Source organism: Biomphalaria glabrata, chromosome 3, assembly GCF_947242115.1.
Source record: "Biomphalaria glabrata chromosome 3, xgBioGlab47.1, whole genome shotgun sequence".
Taxonomy (NCBI): domain Eukaryota; kingdom Metazoa; phylum Mollusca; class Gastropoda; family Planorbidae; genus Biomphalaria; species Biomphalaria glabrata.
Genome location: NC_074713.1, coordinates 52,745,743 through 52,771,785, shown reverse-complemented (window position 1 = coordinate 52,771,785; position 26,043 = coordinate 52,745,743). Strand labels below are relative to the sequence as shown.

General features: G+C 37.2%; 2 protein-coding genes across 3 annotated transcripts; one reads left to right on the top strand and one right to left on the bottom strand.

Moving 5' to 3' along the window:
* Positions 1-894: 894 nt before the first annotated feature.
* Positions 895-13,161, bottom strand: LOC106054492 (cytochrome P450 2J6-like). Its single transcript, XM_013210375.2, has 4 exons — positions 13,043-13,161; positions 10,518-10,761; positions 6,706-6,820; positions 895-3,473 (listed from the first exon to the last, which is right to left on the bottom strand). The coding sequence occupies exons 2-4, from the start codon at positions 10,712-10,714 to the stop codon at positions 2,310-2,312; spliced, it is 1,476 nt and encodes a 491-aa protein (XP_013065829.2). The 5' UTR covers positions 10,715-10,761; positions 13,043-13,161; the 3' UTR covers positions 895-2,309.
* A 7,059-nt stretch (positions 13,162-20,220) lies between these two features.
* Positions 20,221-25,584, top strand: LOC106054490 (cytochrome P450 2U1-like). Of its 2 annotated transcripts, XM_056022626.1 has the most exons (3): positions 20,221-20,359; positions 20,864-20,978; positions 23,572-25,584. In XM_056022626.1, the coding sequence occupies exon 3, from the start codon at positions 23,572-23,574 to the stop codon at positions 24,730-24,732; it is 1,161 nt and encodes a 386-aa protein (XP_055878601.1). In that variant the 5' UTR covers positions 20,221-20,359; positions 20,864-20,978; the 3' UTR covers positions 24,733-25,584. The 2 variants fall into 2 exon arrangements, with proteins under 2 accessions (XP_055878601.1, XP_055878600.1); XM_056022625.1 differs by lacking the exon at positions 20,864-20,978.
* Positions 25,585-26,043: the final 459 nt, after the last annotated feature.

Below are 26,043 nucleotides of genomic sequence, written 5' to 3'. Positions count from 1 at the left end.
TAACCACTCTGCTAGCGAAGAGTTTGTGAACATGGAAGATTGTATATCTGTTGTTTCTATTTCATGTTTGTGTTCGCAAAGCCTGAGACGGCAACATAATATAAAGGGGGCTAATTCAGCTTATACCACCACTGCAGTCAAATATTATTTCCTTCCTTTGTTTTGAGATACCAAACAAAGTAATTTATTACCAATAGTTAATTGACTAATTGGTTATTTTTATTTTTGTATTGTCAGTGTGCAAAATTTCAGCTGTATCTGAGATTGGGTGTCGGAGAAATTACACTGTGTCTCTATCATTCTTTCTCTGACTTTACAAAGACACACTGTGTCTCTATCATTCTTTCTCTGACTTTACAAAGACACACTGTGTCTCTATCATTCTTTCTCTGACTTTACAAAGACACACGGTGTCTCTATCATTCTTTCTCTGACTTTACAAAGACACACGGTGTCTCTATCATTCGTTCTCTGACTTTACAAAGACACACGGTGTCTCTATCATTCTTTCTCTGACTTTACAAAGACACACTGTGTTTCTATCATTACTCATTCTTTCTCTGACACACTCTGTCTCTGTCATTACTCATTCTTTCTCTGACACACTGTGTCTCTATCATTTCTCATTCTTTCTCTGACACTGTGTCTCTATCATTACTCATTCTTTCTCTGACACACTGTGTCTCTATCATTACTCACTCTTTCTCTGACACACCGTGTCTCTATCATTACTCACTCTTACTCAACGAAGACTCAATGTTTCTACCAGCACTTTAACACTTGACATTTACATTACACTATCAACTATTTTAGCTTGATAGTATAACGCTTATCACTTAACTCTTTCTCTCCTAATTGACGATACCAACGTTGATTTGAACTCATTAAACTAAATTCAATTTTGGATTTATAAACTTTTATTTATGTTGTGTAAAAAAAAAAGAGCATACAATTCCCTATAATTCGATGCCAACTATAACATTTTCTGATATCAAACAAAAAAAGTTATCAAAGTTTAATCATAACAGTATAGTGAAATACAAATATGCAAAATTAATAATACTATTGGAACGAAGAAAATAATTACGGAGAGAAAGAGTTAATCATTAGGTTACTCATTCCCTTTGTTGATGTGGTATATGCATTATCAACATGTTACAAGTGCAGCAATAGTACAGAGATGACGAAGAAGAATCAATTATAAAATAAAAGTATTATTTAAATTGCATCACACAAGCCAATCGGTGTTTAAAAAAAAACAACAATAAACAATGACGTAATAGTCTCATTATCATCATAACATAACACATTCTTCAACATCTTTTGACATGTCAAGTCATTATTTTTTGGTGGGTATCTTTACAAAAAATCCAATTACATTCTCTTTAAGTACACAAACAAAGCTTTAATCTTGATTCAATGAAAGGCAACAATTTCAAAAGTATGAGGAGTTGGAAACATAAGATTGACTGTTTGGAAATATTGCCAGATTTTTATGCGATTTGTTACAGCTTTCAAAAAAAATTGCCACATAGGCAGCAGATAGAATTGTCGTCTGCTGTTGTTATTGAATGTCATCAAATGAACTCTTCAAAACTTGGTTCCTTGAGCGGGAACATTTAGTTTAAAAATACATATTTGTAAATGAAGTTACTTATAAATCCATGACGTTTTATGTACAGAAATCAAACAAGCAAAATATAAAAATACTTTAAAAAAACAACAACAACAAACAAAACAAAGCAAAGCTTACCAGATCCACAATTACAGCCAATCTCTCAATACTGTAAAATATATTTCCCTTTATCAATATCAGACAAATATAATAAATTACTATTAATCAATTAACTAAATGGTTAATTAATTTTTTAAATTAAATCATGTTTTATAAGGAACAATGATTAATTGTGCAAAGTTTAGCTTAAACCGATATGAGAAGTGGGAGTAATAACGTATTCAAAATTTGTGCCACACAGACAGAGTCACTTTGTTTTGGATTTGTAAAAATCAATTATAAACGTATGACTGTTTGTGGTTGCAGTGAAATTACCAAGGTGGTTGAACCCAATAACACATAATATGTAGAATTAAACTCTTATAAATCTATGTATTTATAGAATTCTTAAGTTGTTAATACAATTTAATATTTAAACAATTGAGATACACCTTGTACAAAATTCTTATCAAGGCCACTACGTTATTAATTTAAAAGTTAAATCTCTCATGAATTAGATTTATTGTCACAAAGAGCAGAAAGCTTAACAAAATTACATATATTGTAAATGCGATACATTGTCTCCCCTTACAGCTCAGTTCTCACGAGCCACGATTTTAACCTCATAGCTCCGCGCGAGAACTGTCAGACCAAACTGGTAATCCATCGATGGAGGATTTTTAGGGTCGACTGCTAGAAACTGAAATTTTTGAAGCATGTTGGACACGTAGATCACGAGAGCCGTATTGGCAAAAGACTCACCCACGCAGATTCTCTTCCCCAAGGAAAACGGAACAAACTCCTCCGGAACGTGAACATGCCCGTCAGGATCCAGAAACCTTTCCGGGCGGAAGTTCATGACGTCTTTGCCCCAGATGTTCTCATCGTACATAACGCTGTCCAGACATGGCACGATGTAGGCGCCTTTCGGGATGTCGTAGCCCTGGATGGTCGTGTCCTGAAGGCAAGTGTGGAAGAAGGAGTTCGCTGCTAGACTGCACAGCCTTTGCGTTTCCAGAATGGCGGCATGAAGGTAGTGTAACTTGGTTTTGTCCTGAATCGTCGGCACTCTCTCAGTCCCAACGTTCTCTTTGATCTCAGCGAACACTTTCTCTTGAACTTCCGGAAAGTTGATCATGTACAGCACAAACCAGTAAATAGTCCCGGGGGTCGTCTCGGAACTCCCTATAAACATATCAAAGATAAATTTCAGCAGATTCTCCTGGTCCATCGTTGTGTCCTCGCCGGACTTCCGTCGCCTCTCCAGCTCCTCCAAGTAGGAAGAGATCACACTCTCTTGCGTGCTGTCCTCTCGGATTCGCTCCACCATCACGTTAAAAAACTGGAAAAGTTCTTTCATCTCACGTTTGAGCAGCTTCACTTTGAAGAAATCCCCCGGCAGATGGCGCAAGAGGGGCAGGAAGTCGGTGAAGCTGTTTAAGTAGAAGTAGTGGAACAGGTCTCCCAGGTAGGCCATAAACGTGTTGAACTTAGCGTCGATGTAATCAAAACGCTGGCCGAACATCATGGCGCACATGACGTTCGAGAGACTGGTCCTGGTGATCAGCCTTATGTCCACCGGGTTGCCGTGGTAGCTGGAGAGATGATCCAAGTAATGGTTGACTTCCTCCTGCATTCTCTCGGCCAGGAGGTTTTTGCCCATGCCAAATTTGCGCAGGATGTTCAGGGTGACAGCACGGTGCTCTTTCCAGATTTTGCCGGAGGATGTTATGACGCCCAGTCCGACAGACCCAGCCATCTGTAAAACAACATAAATACAGAATTAAACAAAGTCTAACGTTTCCATTCACTGTGTAGTTACCATTACAAAGTCAATGGACTTGTGCGAATAGAAATATTTGTACCGATTACTTTTGTTTAACTTTTAGCTGTCTCAATGCGCTATGATCTTATCACACCTCTGGACCAGTTGGGAAAAGAGGGATGGAAAAAAGGAGAATCTGTGTGAATGTTTACATGATCGCTTTTATAATGCCTAAAAAAATGTTCACTAAGGGTTAAACAGTCCTCAAGGGGACTAATTCAAATTATACCACCACTTCTGTCAAGAACGATTTCTTTCCCTTTTATATACAAAATAATTACCAACGGTTATTTTTTTTTTTATTGATTCTCGTGTTGTCAGGTAAAAGAAATAATTGTGCAAAATGTTAGCTCGACCCAAGGACCGAGATTAGGTATGGGAGAAATGTCGTGTACAAGCGTTTAACCAGAGTGAGTTGAAAAATTTTGTAATGTTTTGTATGCCAGTTGATCCCAGGTAGATGTGTCCAGGAATGTCATCTTGTTGACTGCGGTTAGTGTTCTATCACTTCTGAAGTTGAGGTTAACCTCATTCAGGGAATAAATTACAATTATTAAAATTCACTAATAATTTATATTCCAGATAAAGCTTCCGCCATCTAAAGAGTATTTTACTTATGTGCTCTAAATAATAACTAAAGAAACAAATGTAAAGAAATCTTTATTTATACAATTTTTGGTTTAAAACTGGTTTTTATGTTGTAAATAGAAATATGTAATTGCGAAAAAAAACCAGTGGCACATGATATGTAGAATAAAACTCTTATAGATCTATGTGCTTATAGAAATCCTAAGTTGTTAATACAATTTAATATTTAAACAATTGAGATGTACCTTGTACAAAATTCTTATCAAGGCGAGTACGTTATTAATGTAAAAATTAAATCTCACATGATTTAGATTTATTGTCCCAAAGAGAAAAGCTTAACAAAGTCACGTCCATTATAGAAATAATAAATTGTCTCAGTAATTTTGGGCTCTATAGTACACACCATTCCAGTATATATAAATCCCAAAAGTGTACAATGAAATATTCAAGCTTAAATCCTATCGAGCAAGGATACGGCTCCAGCAACTGAGCCAGTCATTGAAGGTTCTCCATTAGTGCAGACCAGTGGTTCCCAGATATTTTTTTTTGTCTCGTAGACCCCTTGCCATATTTTCTGGATTACGGTAGACCCCTTGATTAACTTATATTGCATTTGTAAAAAAAAAAAAAATAGGGGCCGGTACTCAGTGATGGATTGCCTAACTTTTGCAAATTCACCGACTCTATTTATTTAAAACCTTATTTCTAACTGTAGTGAGTCTAAGAATGAAAAAGTAACTTAAAGCTACATTTAAAGTTAGAGAGATCTTTTTTATTGGTGAAATTTAAATTTTGAAACCAATTAAACTAATTAATATATAGATATAGTACAGGAATCACTATACACAGTGGAAATATGCATTCTTTTGTGTTGTTTTTTTTTTTTCAGGTTCATCATTCGTTGCTTCGGGTATTATGTTTCATATAGAAGTTTGTTGTTCTATGAAGTAGTCCTTCAAACATTAAATATTAATTAATTTATGCATTTGCCTTGAATATCATTGTGAAAGTACTCGCAAAGAGTTTCTCGTGTATTTCTTGATCTTTCACGTCTGGCTCAAATATTGGGTCCGCGGAACTATTTTCATTAACAGGAGAAGGGGCGAAGGCGAGTAACTGGCGCCTAAGTCACTAATCTTTGGGCAGGAGGGACTCATTAACCTTCGCTTGCAACCCACCTAGCAGAAGGAAAACTGAATTCGAACCTCTGCTGCCTTGTCGCTATACCGAAACACGGCGACCTTTAAGCAGTTTGCAGGACAGTGCTACACCCTGTCAGAACCTGCGACACCTCTGATCCCAAACTGTATATGTCGTTTGCAAAGAATTATATAAGCATAAGTAGCATTCAATGTTATAGCTCATACCACAGTAGTGCCCTTGAACTGTAGTGTTGCATAAAGAAATTCGTTTAATATCAGATGTAGGTTTTTTATAAAATAATGGGGATAGTGCCCGCTTTAAATCTTTTTTATCTCTGGGGGATAGTGCCCGCTTTAAATCTTTTTTATCTCTGGGGGATAGTGCCCGCTTTAAATCTTTTTTATCTCTGGGGGATAGTGCCCGCTTTAAATCTTTTTTATCTCTGGGGGATAGTGCCCGCTTTAAATCTTTTTTATCTCTGGGGGATAGTGCCCGCTTTAAATCTTTTTTATCTCTGGGGGATAGTGCCCGCTTTAAATCTTTTTTTTATCTCTGGGGTATAGTGCCCGCTTTAAATCTTGTTTCATCTCTGTGGTATAGTGCCGCTTTAAATCTTGTTTTATCTCTGTGGTATAGTGCCCGCTTTAAATCTTGTTTTATCTCTGTGGTATAGTGCACGCTTTAAATCTTGTTTTATCTCTGGGGTATAGTGCCCGCTTTAAATCTTGTTTTATCTCTGGGGTATAGTGCCCGCTTTAAATCTTGTTTTATCTCTGTGGTATACTGCACGCTTTAAATCTTGTTTTATCTCTGGGGTATAGTGCCCGCTTTAAATCTTGTTTTATCTCTGTGGTATAGTGCACGCTTTAAATCTTGTTTTATCTCTGGGGTATAGGGCCCGCTTTAAATCTTGTTTTATCTCTGGGGTATAGGGCCCGCTTTAAATCTTGTTTTATCTCTGGGGTATAGTGCCCGCTTTAAATCTTGTTTTATCTCTGTGGTATAGTGCACGCTTTAAATCTTGTTTTATCTCTGGGGTATATTGCCCGCTTTTAATCTTGTTTTATCTCTGGGCATAGTGCTTGCTTTAAATTTTGTTTTATCTCAGGGGTATAGTGCCCGCTTTTAATCTTGTTTTATCTCTGGGCATAGTGCTTGCTTTAAATTTTGTTTTATCTCAGGGGTATAGTGCCCGCTTTTAATCTTGTTTTACCTCTGGGGTATAGTGCCCGCTTTAACCGCGCAAGGCGCCACTTTTAGTGCATGCAACATGGTTTGTCCACCACTGCCCTATGACATCTGTGGCGGTCTAAGGGATTTTCATTCCCAGTTTAATAAAGAATTATCAATCTAGATTTGTATAAATGACTTATAAAACATACAACAGACGTTCGCTTTTTATATTAGCTATCAGAGTACGTTATGAGGAACTTACTGTATCAAAGCTGGACACTGGTCTGTCCGAGAATTCGTTTCCCCTCTTGATGATGACCTCCTTGAGCAGCTCGTAGCCGTTGAGAACTATGATGGTCTTGGAGCCGACGTAAAGACTGTTGCAACACAACGGGACAACAACACATTTAGATGGCAGTCTTGATAGAGTATTAACGTTTGGAGTGTGTGTGTGTGTGTGTGTGTCTAATGTCTGATGTAATCTTTAGTATGATTGACGTATGGAGTGTGTGTATCTAATGGCTGATGCAATCTTTAGTATGATTGAATTATGGAGTGTGTGTGTGTATAGTGTGTGTGTGTGTATCCAACGGCTGATGTAATATTTAGTATGATTGACATATGGTGTGTGTGTGTATATATATATCTATTGGCTGATGTAATTTTTTAGTATGATTGCCATATGAAGTGTGTGTGTGTGTATCCAACGGCTGATGTAATTTTTAGTATGATTGACATATGGAGTGTGTGTGTGTGTATGTATATCTATTGGCTGATGTAATTTTTTAGTATTTTTGACATGTGAAGTGCACATTGCTGAGCATGTAATGGCTGATGTAAACTTTAGTAGGATTAACTTACTGAATGTTTTAAAAAAAGTGCAGTGATGAGAAAAGGGGAGACGACTGACACGGAAGCACGTAAGAATACTTTATTGCCAGGACAATAAATTTACATATGACATTAAATGACATTTGTTATGTCCTACATTACTACACTTAAAATGATATCTGTAAATAGGTGTGAATAAACGTCAAGATTTATTTGTTTAATAACAAGAGAGTCTTCAAGTTTTTATTAAGATGTGTGTCAAAAGTTAAGTAATATGTTTACAAGGGTAAGTTGGTCTAGCTGTACGGAACTACACCACAAAAGTAAATTGGTATAGTTGCCCAGAACTACATCACAGAGTTACGTTGGACTAGCTGTCCAGAACTACACCACAAAAGTAAATTGGTATAGTTTCCCAGAACTACATCACAGAGTTACGTTGGACTAGCTGTCCAGAACTACACCACAAAAGTAAATTGGTATAGTTTCCCAGAACTACATCACAGAGTTACGTTGGGCTAGCTGTCCAGAACTACACCACAAAAGTAAATTGGTATAGTTGCCCAGAACTACATCACAGAGTTACGTTGGACTAGATATCCGGAAATACATCACAAGGGTAAGGGACTAGCTGTCTGAAGTTATTGTCCTGAAGTTAATTGCTTACTTTTATCCTGATGGTAATATCTTTGTTTTATTCTGATGTTAATATCATAGTATCACCCTGGTGCACTGGCGGATCCAGAACTTTGGAGTGGGGGGGGGCGATTTTTTTCCAAACCCTAACCCTAACGCCCAGTAAACCCTAACCCTATGCATAAACGTGCAGCATATATATATATATATATATATATATATGAGAAAAAAAAAGCGCAGCATTTCTCAACCTTCGGCGAAAAACAAAACAACTGGGGCAGCGCTATAAGGTTCCATAGTGGGTTTCGGGGCAAAGCCCCAACGCCAAAAGCGTTTTCTTGCTTTTTTCACTGAAGAAACGCATTCTCCTGACATATACAGCTCATTATTCATAAAAAGAATTCGGGGCGAAGCCCCGACGCCAAAAGCGTTTTCTTGCATTCTTCAATGCAGAAACGCATTCTCCTGACATATACAGCTCATTGCTCATAAAAAGAATTCGGGGCGAAGCCCCGACGCCAAAAGCGTTTTCTTGCATTCTTCAATGCAGAAACGCATTCTCCTGACATATACAGCTCATCGTTCATAAAAAGAATTCGGGGCGAAGCCCCGACGCCAAAAGCGTTTTCTTGCATTCTTCAATGCAGAAACCCATTCTCCTGACATCTACAGCTCATTATTTATCAATGGAGTTCGGCAAAAGCGTTTTCTTCACTGCAGAAACGCATTCTCCTGACAACTACAGCTCATTATTCATCAGTGGGTTCCGACGCCAAAATCCTTTTCTTGCATACTTCATAGAAGAAACGCATTCTTCTGACCTAAAGCTAATTTTTCATACTATTAAAAAAGGACCATTGGAATAATGTTGTACTTGAAAAATATTCTAATATGAATTTATAGGCCCTTAATACATTGCAAATAAAACCGATTTGTTCCTTGAGAAGATAAGATACCCCACATATTTAGATTTGGCTTTGAGGATCGACGCCGAAAAAAGAATTATTCGATAAATAATATTCAATAAAATTGAAGTATAAATTGTGAGTTATAGTCCCAAATTTATTTAACTAGAAAAATTTCAGATTAAGTAAAGGTTGGGAAAAGGCGACTATGTTTAGTATTATTTGGGTTTAGAACTTCTCAATCATGACTCTTATACTAAAAATTTCGTTTGAATTCTAACTTTCTTAAAATAATTATGATAAATTCATGTGAAATTACATAAACTATGTCTGGAAATGAGAGGGGCGGTAGAGTGAAAACGATTAATCCTCGCTCCTTTAATAATTTCTGCTTAAGATTGCATTTGGCATTAAAGAATAGGGGTGGGGCGACTCAACTAATTTTGTTCACAAACTATGATTCTCCATAAAAATAGGACCGCCCCCCCCCCCCCCACTCAGAGGGCTAGAGTGGGAGGGCAGTACATGCAATCACTCTCCCCCCAACTCCACCGAATCGGCCAAGATACCAGAAGGGGATTGACATAATATAAAATTTATATATTAATTGAATTAATTTTGTACACAAACTATGATTTCTCCATAAAAGTAGGACCGCCCCACCCCACTCAAAGGGTTTAGGCAGTAGAGGTATTCGCCCCCCTCCCCCAATCGGCAAACAGGGAACAACATAATATAAAGATCGGTTAAAATATTAATAACAAGTTTTAACCATATATATATTTAATTGTTTCTGTTAGCAAGCTGTGATTTCTAGAAATAAATTGGACCGCCCCCCCCCACTCGAAAGTGTATGGGTGGGGGGGGGGGGCGGGATTTATACCATCGCCCCCTCCCGACCCCACCAAATCGGCCAACATACTAGAGGGGGGGGGGCGAAATAATCTAAAAATAGGTTGAAATATAAATAATTAGTATATATTACTAACATAAGTAATAAATTCGTATACAAATTGTGTGAATTCTATACTAAAATTCGTCCGCCCCCCCCCTGGGGGGGGGATAGGCCGAGTGGGGGGGGGGGCGATCGCCCCTACCGCCCCTCCCTGGATCCGCCAGTGCCCTGGTGTTAATATCATAGTATCACCCTGGTGTTAATATCATAGTATCACCCTGGTGTTAATATAATAGTATCACCCTGGTGTTAATATCATAGTATCACCCTGGTGTTAATATCATAGTTTCACCCTGGTGTTAATATCATAGAATCACCCTGATGTTAATATCATAGTATCACCCTGATGTTAATATCATAGAATCACCCTGATGTTAATATCATAGTATCACTCTGATGTTAATATCATAGTATCACCCTGGTGTTAATATCTAATTGTAAATGTTATCAGTCCTTTTTTATAAAAAAAAAATAGGTGCCGGTACTCAGTGATGGATTGCCTAACTTTTAACTACTAATGAAATAATAATAGACGTTAAAATACAAGAAAAGTAATATTTTTTCCCCACATTGAAAAAAGTGCCGGTACGCCGTACCGGTGCGTACCGTCACAAAATAACAAAACTGCATCTTATTATCTGTCTGCCTCATAATTTTTCTATCATTCTCTGCGCGTACAGTCTGTCTGTCCACATGCCTGTCAATTGTATACGTTAAATTGTCTCTAATTAATAACAAACTAATTACCAGAAGATATCCCCACACTTCTTCCTCCATTTCCTGTACTGGGACCTCTGATCACCGGACAACGAGAGCAGGTTTCCAATAATGGGCAGTGTAAAGACTGGACATGGCGGGAAATTTCGTTTTTTGCGACCGAACCAGAGGGAGATAACTACCAGTGCAATGGTGACAGTCAAAACTAAAATGGTGATTTCATTCATAACTGCACAGAATCACGTGACACAACAGCTGTGGACACTGGTATGACCTAGAAAGTAATATAATAAAAAAAAAATCAACTTTTGATCAAATAATCTAATGAACTTTTATGGGGGTGGCCATATACAAAAGTGATACTACAGATATTTAGTAACAGGAAAAATAAAATCGAATTGTTTGATTCTTCAGACTCGAATATTATTACCTCCAAGCGTGGTGACTGAGTGGTTGAGTGGTAAAGAACTTGGCTTCCGAACCAAAGTGTCTCGGGTTCGAATCTTGGCGAAGACTAGGGGGGGGGTGAATTTCGGGAGTCTTAGAACGCCCCTTAGTCCCCCCGACTCTGGTGGGCACCTGACGTTAGTGGTCTAAAGAAAAGGCGGATAGTCCTTGTACTGGCCACATGACACCTTCGTAAACCATTTTCCATACAAAACAAATGACCTTGACATCATCTGTCCTATAGGTTGCAAGGTCTGAAAGGGGCACTTTGACATTAAACTTTTTACTTTGAATCCCTTACCGTTGGAAAGGGGTGGGGTATGACGGCGGACAGGTCTCGAGCCCGGGAACATTAAGAGCTTAAGACTATTGATCTCCAGTCCACACGACCATGCATGTTGTGCGGGTGTGGTATGTGTGGTTGCTAAAATAAAGATACAAATTTTGCATTTCTATCTTTTTTTTTGTACATGAAAGTGGTTGTGAATAATAGGAATTGAAAAAGACAATCTCTACATTTTTAAATTGCTTCCATACAATTCGGTTAAAATACAGTTTTTTTTTAATGAGATTTAGCAAATTTTGGAAAGTTAAAAAGAATCAAATAATTTTATTTTTATTATGACATTCCGATAATGACTATAGTATCTGGGAGTACCATAAGCTAGAGAACGAACAATGCAACAGGGTTTCATATGTATATATGTATGTCTATATATACTCATCTTTTCTCAAACGGTAAAGCGCTCACTCCGGGGTGACGTTGGACGCAGTGTTTTAATTGAAGAGTAATAGGGGCGGAGTCGATCAAATTATTTTTAGGGGGCAAACCAAAAGTTGTATCTTTAATGTAGTTTTCAAACTTTGTCTGACTAAGGACCAAATAAAAATCACATTATTACCGAATGTTTGACAGATTTAACTAGCTTAAACGTCGTTTCGTCTTCTAATAAGAACCCTTTAAAATGTCTACCATTTCAGCGAGAGGCGTCTGCAACAATATCTACTCATTTTTTTTTTTGAAGAAGACATTTTAAAACGACATCACACGTGTGATTCTCGACTTCCTTTTACGAAGCTAAAATAAACTGACTCTGTCTGGTCAAAAGTTTGTACACGTTATTTTTCCAAAACCCAATCTCATATCAAGTTGAAACTTCGCACAATTATTTCTTGTACCTGACAAAACAAGAATTACGGTAAGTTTCACCCAGATACCCCCTTCTCCCCCCCCCCCACACTCCCTTTCCCAACTGGTCCAGACATGTGATTGAATCATAGCGTATTGAGAAAGCTAAAAGCACGAAATTGCGCTAAACAAAAACAATTGGTAAAAATATTTCTAATTGCACAAATTTATTATCGTTGGTCTACATCTATTACAAATAATTAATTACATGACTGATCTAAACTAATTGATACAATTACACTTTATATAGGCTTTGTTGTTTTTTAAAAGTATTTTAAAAATGTTTTTTCTTGTTTTTAATGTAAGAATGGTCGAAATTCTTCTGATTGTTGTTCATTGTTTTGCTGACAGCTTTAAAGTTTTAAAAAATTAAAAAGGTCCGCGGCAAGATGTCTTATTTGACATGGATATGATCTGTCTACGATTAAGCCGATTCGTAATAAAATGTTTTGTAAAATGTTTTACATGCTTCGGATGTTCCTTCAGAGTTGAAGATAGTTTACTTCCTAGTCCAAACCTCCCGCAGGACGACGGGGGATGGGAGCGGGCAGGGTTTGAACCCTCGACCGTCGATAAATCCGAACGACAGTCCAGCGCGCAAACCGCACGACCAGGCAGCCATAATAGAAGGCCTGAACACTGACTTTCAACGTCACAACCTGTAGGCAGTTTAGACCAACAGCTCTTTTCCTTGTCGTATAGACGTGGCAAATATTACATTAATTTGTATAAAGGAGGTATGGTCTTTTTTTTAAAAAGTATTTTAAATGTTTTTCCTGTTAATATCATGATCGCATTTTGTTACGCACTTCCGGTGCCTCATTCTCGAGATAAAACAACAGGCATCATACTAGCGTCTTATTGAACAATATTGCTGGGAAGATAAAGCTACATGTCAATATAGTGTGTCTTCACCTACCGTGAGATTAGACTAAGATAAATATGCAGTCCAGAAATAAGATTTAATCTTGCGCTATACTAAATGCATAGAACTAAATATTGATTACTTAAGTTTATATATACATGACCACAATGTGACACCGCGACTCAGTTCTGGGAAAGTAAATAGATAACACTTTGCACAGTGGCGTAGATAGAGTGGGGGTCCAATTTAGAAAGTACCCCCCCCCCAGTCCCCCACTTGAGGAGAGCCCCCAAATGAATGTCCTAATTTTTTTTTTTACATTAAAAATTAAATATGACGCCACTGTCATGTAATCTTGGTAGTCAAGTGGAGTCAAAAATACTAGACAGTATTGATCTAGACTCCAGATGATGTTATGGAAGACCTTTGCTGCACAGAAAGCACGGCGTGAATTGATACGAATTGAGATTTGTCACTTGTGCATTATTTTGACAATAAACTTCGGTATTATTCATTTTGAGAGTCTTAGTGTTATTTACAAAAATTAAACTCTTATAACGTACCAATTGGAATTTAGACTTATATATTTGTTAACTACATAATCTCATGTTATGATGTCGAATGTCCAAATTCAGGGGGCCCCTTAAAAATGTCGAACCCCCCGGGGGGGGGGGGCAAATGCCTAGCTACGCCACTGATTTTGTACCTATCATTTTAAACCATGGCACTTCATTGTCAGGCATGCATTTGGTTTGACTTCCAATTGTTTACGCGAGGCGCGGACAATGGAAATTGTTTGTTTACCATTTGTTGACACACAAGATAATCTGACACTAAAACCATGTAGTAAGCAGATCTAGGCAATGCTCTGCACTTTTACAGTCAAATTTTCTTTGTTGTTATCCAGTAGCCATGGCATTTCTGTCCTGGACAGGGGGGCGGGCTAGGGGAGAGAACTCTGCCTTCTCCGCAGTTTGCTCAGCAGACGACAACAACACTTCAAAGTGCATGGCAGTGAAAGTCTTGTGTTTGAAAACGAGACAATGGCAGTTACCTTTGACCCTGCTCTTAATCTTTTTTTTTTTCACCCAGAAAATAAAAAGCAACAACAACAAATATTACCAGTAAAAGAAAATAATATACTTATCTTACTCATGGTTATCAAGTTACACAGACTGCATACTCAAAATATCTAGGTCTTTATCATTAATGATAAGTTGCTATCCATATTAACTCTTTCTCTCCTTAATTATTTTTACTTTGAAGGAATTCTTCATTTTGCTCATTACTATTTCACTAACCTGTTAGGATTGAGCTTCAATAGCTTTGTTGTTTGTTATCAGAAAATGTTTTATTTGGTATAGAATTAAAGGGGAATGTATGATCTTTTTATATAATTCAAAGTCCAGTTTAAAAAAAATAATATTAATTTAATTTAATGAGGTCAAAATCAACGATGGTATCGTCGATTAGGAGAGAAAGAGTTAAATATAGACGAAATTTAAAATAGCAAACAACTAAGGTTTATTAACATAAATTTGTAGAAATAAAGAGAGAACATAAAACTAATCTTATCTTGTTATATAATATAATACAGACGTTACTTCAAAAAAAGAAGATAATTACTCTCTACTTCGCGTCATGCATTTAGTCATGCATGTTAACCAATGACATTAATTCTTCCAAGTCACTGGTCTTCCTGGCTAGCTCAGGCAACCCATTCCATGCTCTAATAGCACTAGGGAAGAAGGAGCGTTTGTACAAATTTGTCCTAGCCTTTAGCTTTGTGTCTTTCTGAATATTTCGTTAGATTTTGTTTTTGTATTTGAAGATTTAACCTTGGTTAGGCCAATATTAGAATATGCATCCTCTATTTGGGACCCCCTTAACTCGTGAAAACTGACGTAAAATAGAGCCGTGAGATTCATAACAAACGAATATTCACATTTGACTAGAGTAAAAACCATTAGTAATATAATTTAGAGACACTTCAGGACAGAGGACTAAAAAGTAAAGTACAATACATACAAGATTGAACCATAATTTACAAATACAAACATTAATATTGTAGACACAAATTGGAATATGTTAGTTTTTTTGTCTTTAAGGATTCTGTATAGAGTTTTTTTGTCTTTAAGGATTCTGTATAGGATTCCATCATTGCACATGCATATGAATATGATATATATGCAATATACATATATATATAGATTATATATATATATATAATCTATATATATATATATATATATATATATATATATATATATTACATTTGTAAAACTGGTGAATCAGTGTTAAATAAGAAGTCTTTTACAAAGTTTTCTTCATAATTGATTAATATACATACAGTCTTAGATATAACTTTACATAACGATAGTCCTACAAAGACTTACCTTAGCTATCATTCAATAATTCTTACTGTCTAAATCTCTACACAAGGCTTATCTACCATTATAAAGAACAACATCTTGCTCTCTACACAAGTCTTATCTCCCTTTAGCATGCTAAGTTGTTTTTTTAAGTCTATATTCTATATAGAAACACAAGTAATTAATAACGACTAATTGATAAAAACAATTTGTCAATATTTCGATTAATTCACGTTTTGCAATTAATAATTGCCCAAAATTTTCATCTTAATCCGAGAATCGGAAGTGGGGAAAAAAAAACGTGTTCAGAAATTGTACCAGACAGACAGAGCAAGTTGATAGTAAGCTTTGTAAAAAGATAATTGCATCATACTTGTCTTATGCAATAAGCTTAACTCCCCGGGGTCTGAGATGTAGCACATACAGCGGTGTAGCGAAGTGACCGTCAGCTGTGTTCAAGATGGATCTAGAAGTCTGGGACGAATTACAAATTTGCAAATAGATACTCCAATGTATGAAACACATTTTACAAGTAATAAGGTCCTTGCAATCAATTCAGTAATGCCTGCACACAAGTAATAGTGTCCAGACATTTAATGCTTACACCAGTGCTGGCCTAGAGCCTCCGATTGGTGGGGGGCAGCGCACAGCATTTCACTATATTTTATTAGAGAAGAAAAAGCGAAACTTGTGTAATGTTTTTCTAGCAGTACTCTAGGTTTTAAATAAATTGCATACTTTATTTATTTATTATTTATTTTTTTAGCTGTTCATTTTTTTAAATTTCATTTTGGTCCACACAAATTCACTTCGCCTAGGGCCTCCAATTAACTAAGGCTGGCCCTGCTTCTACGTCCTCTTAATAGACTTCTTAATAAACTATCTTTCAATGGGGACTGTGGGCCCCCGCTAGTCAAGGGTCAGGTCGAAATGAACCCCTGGTCGTTATGCTGACGATGTAGGTTTCTCGTAAGCTGTTGGTGACAGTAGTATCTTATAAATGAAACATAGTACTTAAAGGTGATTGTTCCGTGCCAGGTGTGTCCATGCGTTTAGTCGTATATCTTGACATCGTTTTTTTTTTTATAGATTAAATTATGAACTCATGCAGAAGCAGAGAGAGACAGAGAGAGAGAGACAGAGACAGAGACAGAGAGAGAGAGACAGAGAGAGAGAGACAGGGAGAGACAGAGAGAGAGACAGAGAGAGAGACAGAGAGAGACAGAGAGCGACAGAGAGAGAGAGGCAGAAAGAGAGAGACAGAGAGAGAGAGAGACAGAGAAAGAGACAGAGAGAGAGACAGAGAGAGAGAGACAGAGAGAGAGAGAGACAGAGAGACAGAGACAGAGACAGAAAGAGAGAAGAGAGACGGACATACAGAGACAGGGACAGAGAGAGAGAGACAGAGAGAGAGAGACAGAGAGAGAGAGACAGAGAGAGAGAGACTGGGACAGAGAGAGAGTGACATAGACAAAGACAGAGAGAGAGGCAGAGAGAGACGGAGACAGAGACAAACGGAGAGACAGGGACAGAGAGAGAGTGACATAGACAAAGAGAGAGACAGAAAGAGAGACAAAGACAAAGAGAGACAGAGAGAGACAGGGACAGAGTGAGAGGCAGAGAGAGACACAGAGAGAGTGACAGAGACAGAGACTAAGAGGGAGATAGACTGACCGAGAAAGAGAGATAAACAGAGAGAGAGACTGAGCGAGACAGAGAGAGAGAGACAGCCAGAGAGAGACTGAGCGAGACAGAGAGAGAGAGAGACAGCCAGAGAGAGAGAGAGAGACAGAGAGACAGAGAGAGACCGAGAGAAAGATTGACAGAGACAATGAGAGACAGAGAGAGACCAGAGAGAGAGAGCGACAGAGACACAGAGAGACAGACAGAGAGAGACAGAAAGAGAGACAAAGAATAAGAGAAAATGAAGACAGAAAAAAACTATGATAATTATTGTCATCTGCCCATGTTTACTAATTAAGTCTTCACAGAGACCTTGAACATAGTTCATTCTTTGTCTTACTTTTTTTTTTTATAGCTGATGAAGGCCTCGTGGCCCAAGCGTTCTTTGGTTTTACTTGGTCCGGCAGGGTTACATACATACATTTTTACTGTATTTTCCAAAACATTTATCAACATGCATGACCATATTGACACTCGGATACGCGTAGGACGTAATTATCTTATCGTTTGTAGGAACGTCTGCAGTTTATAAGATAAGTGTTGGCTATTAAAAAAAAAGTAGTATTTTTTTTTCAGTTAGTTGATTTTAGTTGAGTTTATGTCACAATGTGTGTATGTTAGTTCAGGCCAAGTTAGAAGACGTTTACACTTTGATTTAAATCACAAGGTCGAATGCCACAAAGGCAGATAGAAAAACGGATGGTTGCATTTTATATAAATGGGTCAGTGGGCGGAGCTAGTAGATCTCTGCCCCAGTGGATATCAAGAAAGCTGTCTGGTCGTGCGGTTTGCGCGCTGGATTGTCGTTCAGATTTATCGATGGTCCCGGCTTCAAACCCTGCCCGCTCCCATCCCCCGTCGTCCTGCGGGAGGTTTGGACTAGGAAGTAAATTATCTTCAACTCTGAAGGAACATCCGAAACATGTCAAACATTTTACAAAAAAAGCTTTTTTTTTAAAAAAAATTTCTACCAGCAGGAGAGTTACACTTTGACAACGTCTGAACAGGGTTGGTCACCGATTGAGGATTGAGGATTACAATCCCGACCCAAGCTGAGTTGTTTTTGCTGAACACCCAAGGACAGCTAGGAAACTTCAAGTCCCCCCCCCCTCCTTTTTTTAATGTCCACTAAAGAGATAAGACAGTTTCGCAATATGCATACTGTATGACCAGAAAGGATAAATAGTTTCTCATCCTACACCTTTACCTGTTTCTTAGTTTGTGGGGCACCACACATGATCTGTCAACGGTCTTCCTCCATTCATTTCTCTCTCTTTTGTATTGAATGGAACCTTTTTTCAATGACAGATCTATGCATACTTTATATGTTGTCTTCCCATTCAAGGAACTTCTATTCAACCAATTCAGAGGCGTAGTGAGGGGGGTGGGGAGCCAGGGACAATGTTCCGGACGCCACTCACTACGCCTCTGATCAAATCTTCATCAAATTTTGCATACTAGCTCAGGGTCGATTGGCAACATAGGACTCATTCCAAAAAATCAGACAATAATTTATAATTTATTCATTTTGTTTTTCTAGTGAAATATATTAAGATAAGGGGAGATAAGAATTAGGCGATTGAAAAAAAAACAACAATTAATGGAAAACAAGGATGGGAGATAAATATTTACTGCAAAGTGTTTGGCTGGAAATTATCTTTCCTTGTTTATTTTTAGTTTATGTTTGGATGTTGCATCGATAATGTAGCGATGGTCACTTTCATCTGCGCTGCGTTATGAGAGCCCAGGGTTAATAATAATTCCACTTTTCAGTTTATTCAATACTTTATCATACATTTTATAGTTTAGAGCTATGTGAATATCTTTGTATGCATTGAAGCTGAAAGGTAAGCTCATCATAATTCTGAGTTGAAACAAGCAAACAACTTGTTTTTTAAAAATGAGTTTTCTATATCACGTTAGAACAATTAAACAAACAATTATTGTTGAAATAATTCTTGGGGAAACAATTATTGTGGAAATATATTATTGAACAAACAACGTTGGGCTAACGCAAGTTTTACAACGGACGGCCACTTGAAATATGCGTTACAATATCAACTCTGTCTGTCTGGTAAAAATTTTCTACAAGTAATTTCTCCCACATCCAATCTCGGATGAAGTTACAATTTTGCACAATTATTTCATTAACATGCCAACACAAGAATAAATATAAAAAAAAATAAACAAATTAGTTCATTAGCTATTGGTAATTAATTATTTTATTTCGTACCTCGAAAAAGAGAAAGACATTTTCCTAAACTGATAAAGTGGTATAAGATGGAATTAGTCTCCCTTTATTGTTTGTAGAAAAACGTTACTTAATAACTATAAATATCTATAAAAATGGGTGGCCTGAGTCAGCCAGGAAAACTAATGACTTGGCAGAATGTAATCATCTACTTTTTGAAATAACGTCTGTATTTTATAAGATAAGATAAAAGCTACTTTCATAAGCTCCCTGGCACAGTGGCTGCCATAGAGGCTGAGGAGGCCTTAGAGTTCGAGTTCAAACTCAGAACGCCAACTTTTTTTTTTCAATAAATAAATATAAAAAGCGACCACCCAGATACCCCTTCGTTCTCTCCTTTCTTCCCTTTTCCAACTGGTCCAGACAAATGGTTGAATCCTGATGTATTGAGAAAGCTAAAAGAATGAAATAGCGCTAAACAAAAACAATCGGTAAAACTATTTCTAATCACACAGATTTATTCTAGTTAGTCTCTAGATCTATTACAAATTTTATTAACAGACTGATCCAAACTAATTGATACAACTACACTAAATATAAGCTTATTTTTTTAAAGTTTTTTTTATAGTTATTTTGTTTCATGTCACTAACATAATAGTTTAAGTCATTGATTAACATGCATGACTGACACATAAAATGCGTAGGACGTTGTTAAAGCAAAGTCTGTAACATATAAGATAGGATAAGAAGATAATTACGCTCTATGTGTCAAGCTAGTCATGCTTGTTAATAAGAGACTCAAACTCGACTAAGTCATCGCTTTTCCTGGTTGATTCAGACAACCCATTCTATGCTCTAGTGACACCAGGAAGATGAAGCCCCCGTAAAAATTTGTCCTAGCATATGGAATAATTGATAATTATTGATTCAACAGGTAAATGGATCTCTTGGCAGGTGCTATCATCTCGGCCATCATTGCCCTACTTCTGGTTCAGCAAAAACACTGGCCGTCTTTCACCATACCCCGTTAGACCATTGACCATTGTTGGCCATCTTTTTGTATTGGTTTTCTGACCAGAGGGCAAAGTTCAAGAGGTGGCGCGAGCAATGCGGAGACATTTTCAGGTAAAGTTTCTAAATGCGTCATTTTTTGTCTCTAACTCTGTCTGTTGGCATTTTACGTCTCGAGAGACACGACCTTTTCCCTTTGCAACTTCTTGTGTGACTAAAGAGGCCGATCCTTGATACACAGCTGCAGTCACAGGTTGGGCATTTGTAAACACCAGGCGCCTGGCTCTAACTATATATAAGGTTATGTTTGATATGCGAGGAGTGGCAGAAACACCTAACGCTAGAAACACCTAACGCTAACGGTTTTGCCTTCTTTTCCTGGTATCTGATACCCAACATTTTTCTGTAAAACTTCCGATCGAAGGGCCCTTTGAAGAATTTTACGCAAGTGGCAGCGCCGCGCTGTCTAACCCCAAGGTCATCTGGTCACAAGGTTACAACCGGTAGGTAGCGTAGCAGTGTCGGTAGTATTAAACTTACAGCTTAATTTAGTCTACAATAAAACCTTTACACTACTAACAGCCATTTGTATTATCAAAATGAATGCATGTTTTACAGTCTGCAGTTGGGGTCAAAGGTCCTAGTGGTATTGAACGGCTATGACCTGATCAAAGAGGCCTTAGTACACAAAGCAGAAGACTTCACTGACAGACCTCTCACAGTGGTAGAAAACGTAAGTTTTGTTATTAATTCTTACATTTCAAGTACTATTCTTACATTTCTATTACAATTCTTACTTTTCAGCTCACACTCTTTCCGTATGTGGTTATGTATATTGCTACGGCCGTTGGGTCCCAAAAACGGCTCCAACGATTTTAGGAGAAATTTTACGTTTTAGTTTTGGTCGTTGACACATTACGTCACACGGCAATAGCGGAAATTCCCGCACTCGACTCAAATGTTTTCTGAATCCAATAATAAGTTCAATAAATAAATAGACATACATGAACATTTTGTGCACCGTCTTATGTAGACTTGAAGGTTTGGTTCAGTTTGTATATTTATGTAGTGACCTAATAAAAGACTACAGGAAGACATGTCTTGATGCTAGGTTTTATTGAACAAGAATGACAAAACAGTTCACAATAACACAGTAGACACACACACACAAGCTGACCTGGACACTATGACATTTTGACACACTAGAACAGATCAGTTCACAACACACAACAAGAAACATAAATACACAACAATTTATAAGACTGATAATGAACAGCAAGTGTTTGCATACTTTCTTTCAAACTGGTAAGAAGTTTAGATGATGACGTCATAAACTTCAATTTTAGCGGCCCCTGAAAAAGGAATAGCCGATAATATAGTTTTGTGTTGGTCTGCCCGTCCGTTCGTTCCGTTAAACTCGTAAACTACAAGATATTGAATCTCCGACATCATAATATTTTAGATCTTTCAAAGTTCTGATGCAACTGCTACTTTTGTTTTCTTTTCTGAAAGCGAAAAAATTTAATTTTTAAAATGACGTTTGCAACCGGTATTTTCATTAAAAATACAGCATTTTTACCACTATTCACTATCAATTGTAAAAACATGTGAGACTAATTTATTAAGTGTGGATTTTATCAACCATATACTTAACAATTTTGCAAACAGTTTCAGATATTTAGTCAATTTATTTTTAAGGAATAGTATCGCTAAATTTAATCCTTTCTGTCATACCAACTACCTACATTTACAAAAAAATTGACTTTTTTTTTTTTAAAGAGAAAAAATGTATTAAGTATGCATATAAGTACAATATAATTTAAAACAACAATTAATAAGTAGTGTCTTCCATTACACACGTTAACCACGAGACCCCACAATATAACTATTGAACAATGACGTTTTTTTTTTGTCTTTTGTTTTTGAAAGGGAATAGTTATATCTGTTGAGACTTTAAATGGGAGATTTGCTCTTTACAAAATAATTAAATCAATTAAATAATCATTCAATAACATCAGTTAGGCCAGGTGCACATTTATCTCGTAGTCTGTTGGATTGTTGGGGGTTCCACACAGAATCTGTCAACATCCTTATCCATTCCACTCTGTCCTTTGCCTTTCACAGAATTTTATTCACTGACGGGCCTGTCCATTCTTTGATGTTGTCTTCCCATCGCTTTCTCTGTCTTCCTCTTCATCTTCTTCCTGGTTTTGTTTTCTGGAGGAAGGTGTTTGCGAGCCCTGAGGACCCTGTGATGTGAACATAGAGTCTCAATCTACGTTTTTTTTTGACAGTGGTCAGCAGGTCATCGTGGGGGTCCAATTGCTGTATTAATCCGCTCGTCGACTAGTGTAATAATAATAACATTAAGAAATCTCGGTATCCTTGTCGCATCAAGTCGTTAGTTGAACTAAAAACACAACAGTATCAGCAACACTTTCGACACGAGCACGCCTCTTCTTTTTGTATTGACAGAGAGAGGGCTGTAGTTGTTGATAGTTTGTAGTTCATAGTTTCTGATATTCTTTCTGAAAATGTTGAAACCTGCCTATTTTTACCTGCTATAGCGGACCACTCCGAGGGCCGATTTTCAGTCTGTGTTCACACACAAACTATCTTTGTAACCTTGTTTAAATAGTTTTAAAAAAGTAGTGTTTCCCCCTTTCAGACCTTGCGATCTATGGGGCTGATGATGTTCAGGTCATCTGTTTCTGTGGCCAACGGTTAACGAGGGTGTCATGTGGCCAGCACAACGAATAACCGCCTTTACTTTCCCCAACCAAAGTCAGGTACCCATTAGAGTTTGCTGGACTCAGGGGTGCCCTAAAAATTCCCAAATTCAAAATCCCTGTCTTCACCGAGATTCGAAATCAGCACACCAAGGTCGGAAGCCAAGGGCTTAACGATTCAGCCACTGCGCCTCATTTTTTGTGTGTAAATAGCGGTATATAAATGATGGTATATAAATGATGGTATATAAATGATGGTATATAAATGATGGTATATATACAAATGATGGTATATAAATGATGGTATATAAATGATGGTATATATATACAAATGATGGTATATAAATGATGGTACATAAATGATGGTACATAAATGATGGTACATAAATGATGGTACATAAATGATGGTACATAAGTGATGATGGTATATAAATGATGGTATATAAATGATGGTATATAAATGATGGTATATAAATGATGGTATATAAATATTATTAGTGTTCTTAACCTCTACCAATATTATGTCTCGTGTGGTCTATACCTCTTTTTTTGAGTCGTGCCTGCAGATACTTATTCTTTCCTTATTTATTGTTACAGATGACGGAGCTACCCCAATCAGGGGTCGTAGCTTCTTCTGGAAGAACGTGGAAAGAGCATCGCTCAGTCAGTCTTCAGATTCTTCGCAATTTTGGTTTGGGAAAAAACATCCTAGCCGAAAGAATACAAGAGGAAGTGTCCTTTTATATCAGTTCTTTATCGGAATGTCTCGGGAGGCCCACTGACATCAAGTTGATGACAACAATAAGTACGTCTAACATTATCTGTTCTATCATGTTTGGTCAGAGATTCGACTACACTGACCCGTCCCTCGTTAAGCTCACATTTCTTGTGGACAGCATCTTCCGAACTTTCCAATTAAACGGTGTGGTCAATTTCATCCCAGTGCTGCAATACCTGCCTGGGGACTTGTTTCACCTGAAGAAATTGGAAGCGGATGTACAAGAAATGTTACGGCTCTTGAGTGTATTTATAGAAGCGTGTCGAGACGGAAACAAGGGGGACAATCTGGTTACCGAGTATCTACAAGAACTGAGCAGACGCAAGGAGAATGGCGCCGATACCACTATGTGTGAGAATGGTCTGAAGCGGCTTGTGTTTGATTTTTTCAACGCTGGAACGGAGCCTACTTCCACTACTATCGACTGGTTTGTACTGTACATGTTACATCATCCAGATGTCCAGAAGAAAGTATTCGATGAAATTAATGAACATGTTGGAACTGAGAGAGAACCAAACATCCGAGACAAACCGAATCTGACGTACTTGAACGCAGCTATCATGGAGACTCAGAGACTGGCCAGTATCGCCCCTTATTCTTTAGTTCACACATGTCCGAGGGATGTAAATATCAGAGGCTACACTATTCCAAAAGGCACATACATCACTCCTTCTCTTGACTCAGTCTTACATGATGCGAAAATCTGGGGAAATGATGTCATGAGCTTCAGACCGGAGAGGTTTATTGATCAAGAGGGAAAACTTCTAACGCCTGAACAGTTTGTTCCGTTCGGTGTGGGAAAACGCGATTGTTTTGGCGAGAGCATGGCCAAAGCAGAACTCTTTTTATATTTGTCCAACATATTTCAGAAATTTGAATTTCGACCGACTGAACAGGGCAACCCGCCTCCACTGAAATACCACCTTGGAGTTACAGCAGTGCCCTTGCCCTACCATGTGAGAATCGTCTCTAGAATTTAATTTTCTTTCCCTACATCGACCCCCAAACTAAGGCCCGAGGTCTATATCCGTCGGTCACGTTGCTGGAAACCTGGCCACAATGCAAACTGAATCCACTGAGTTATAGTGATGGGATGGTGTGGCGGTGACTCGAGGCGTCAGTTTATATGGATACAATTGTATCGCTAGTATCACTGTATCACAGTATTACTAGTGTCATTGTATTACTAGTAATATTATATCACTAGTATCACTGTATCACAAAATTACCAGTGTCATTGTATCACTAGCATTTTTATATCACTAGTATCACTACTATTACTGTATCACTAGTTTCATTGAATCATTGGGTCATTATATCTCTAGTATCACTAATATCACTACCACTGTATCACTTGTATAAACGTATTAATAATACTGCTAGTATCACCATCACTAATTTCAATGAATCATTGCGTCATTATATCTCTAGTATCATAATATCATTACCATTGTATCATTTGTATCAATGTATTAATAATACTGCTAGTATTACTATCACAGTATCACTAGTATCACTATCACAGTATCACTAGTATCACCATTACAAGCATCACTGTATCACTAGTTTCACTGAATCATTGTATCATTATATCTCTAGTATCACTAATATCACTACCACTGTATGACTTGTATAAACGTATTAATAATACTGCTAGTATCACTATCACTAGTTTCACTGAATCATTGCGTCATTATATCTCTAGTATCATAATATCATTACCACTGTATCACTTGTATTAATGTATTAATAATACTGCTAGTATCACTATCACAGTATCACTAGTATCACTATCACAGTATCACTATTACTAGCATCACTGTATCACTAGTTTCACTGAATCATTGGGTCATTATATCTCTAGTATCACTAATATCACTACCACTGTATCACTTGTATAAACGTATTAATAATACTGCTAGTATCACTATCACTAGTTTCACTGAATCATTGCGTCATTATATCTCTAGTATCACTAATATCACTACCACTGTGTGACTTGTGTAAATGTATTAATAATACTGCTAGTATCACTATCACAGTATCACTAGTATCACTATCACAGTATCACTAGTATCACTATTACTAGTATCACTAGTAAAGTGAATCATAAAATTAAAGCCAAATTTTGACTTTATTTAGGCAAGAACTGAAATTAAACATGTACTTTCTAGAATAAATATAAATTTGGATTTCGTTCAAAATGATTCCTGCGAAGATACAGACACAGTGTTATAGTTTTTTTTTTTTTTGTATGTTAACCTCATTTACTGATATAACTTTATGCACTT

Coding starts and splice junctions, on each gene's coding strand:
- LOC106054492 (XM_013210375.2), bottom strand. CDS start 10,714: ATGAATGAAATCACCATTTTAGTTTTGACTGTCACCATTGCACTGGTA. Junction 6,821..10,517: donor AAGTGTGGGGATATCTTCTG/GTAATTAGTTTG, acceptor GTGTTGCAACAG/TCTTTACGTCGGCTCCAAGA. Junction 3,474..6,705: donor CAGTGTCCAGCTTTGATACA/GTAAGTTCCTCA, acceptor GTTGTTTTACAG/ATGGCTGGGTCTGTCGGACT.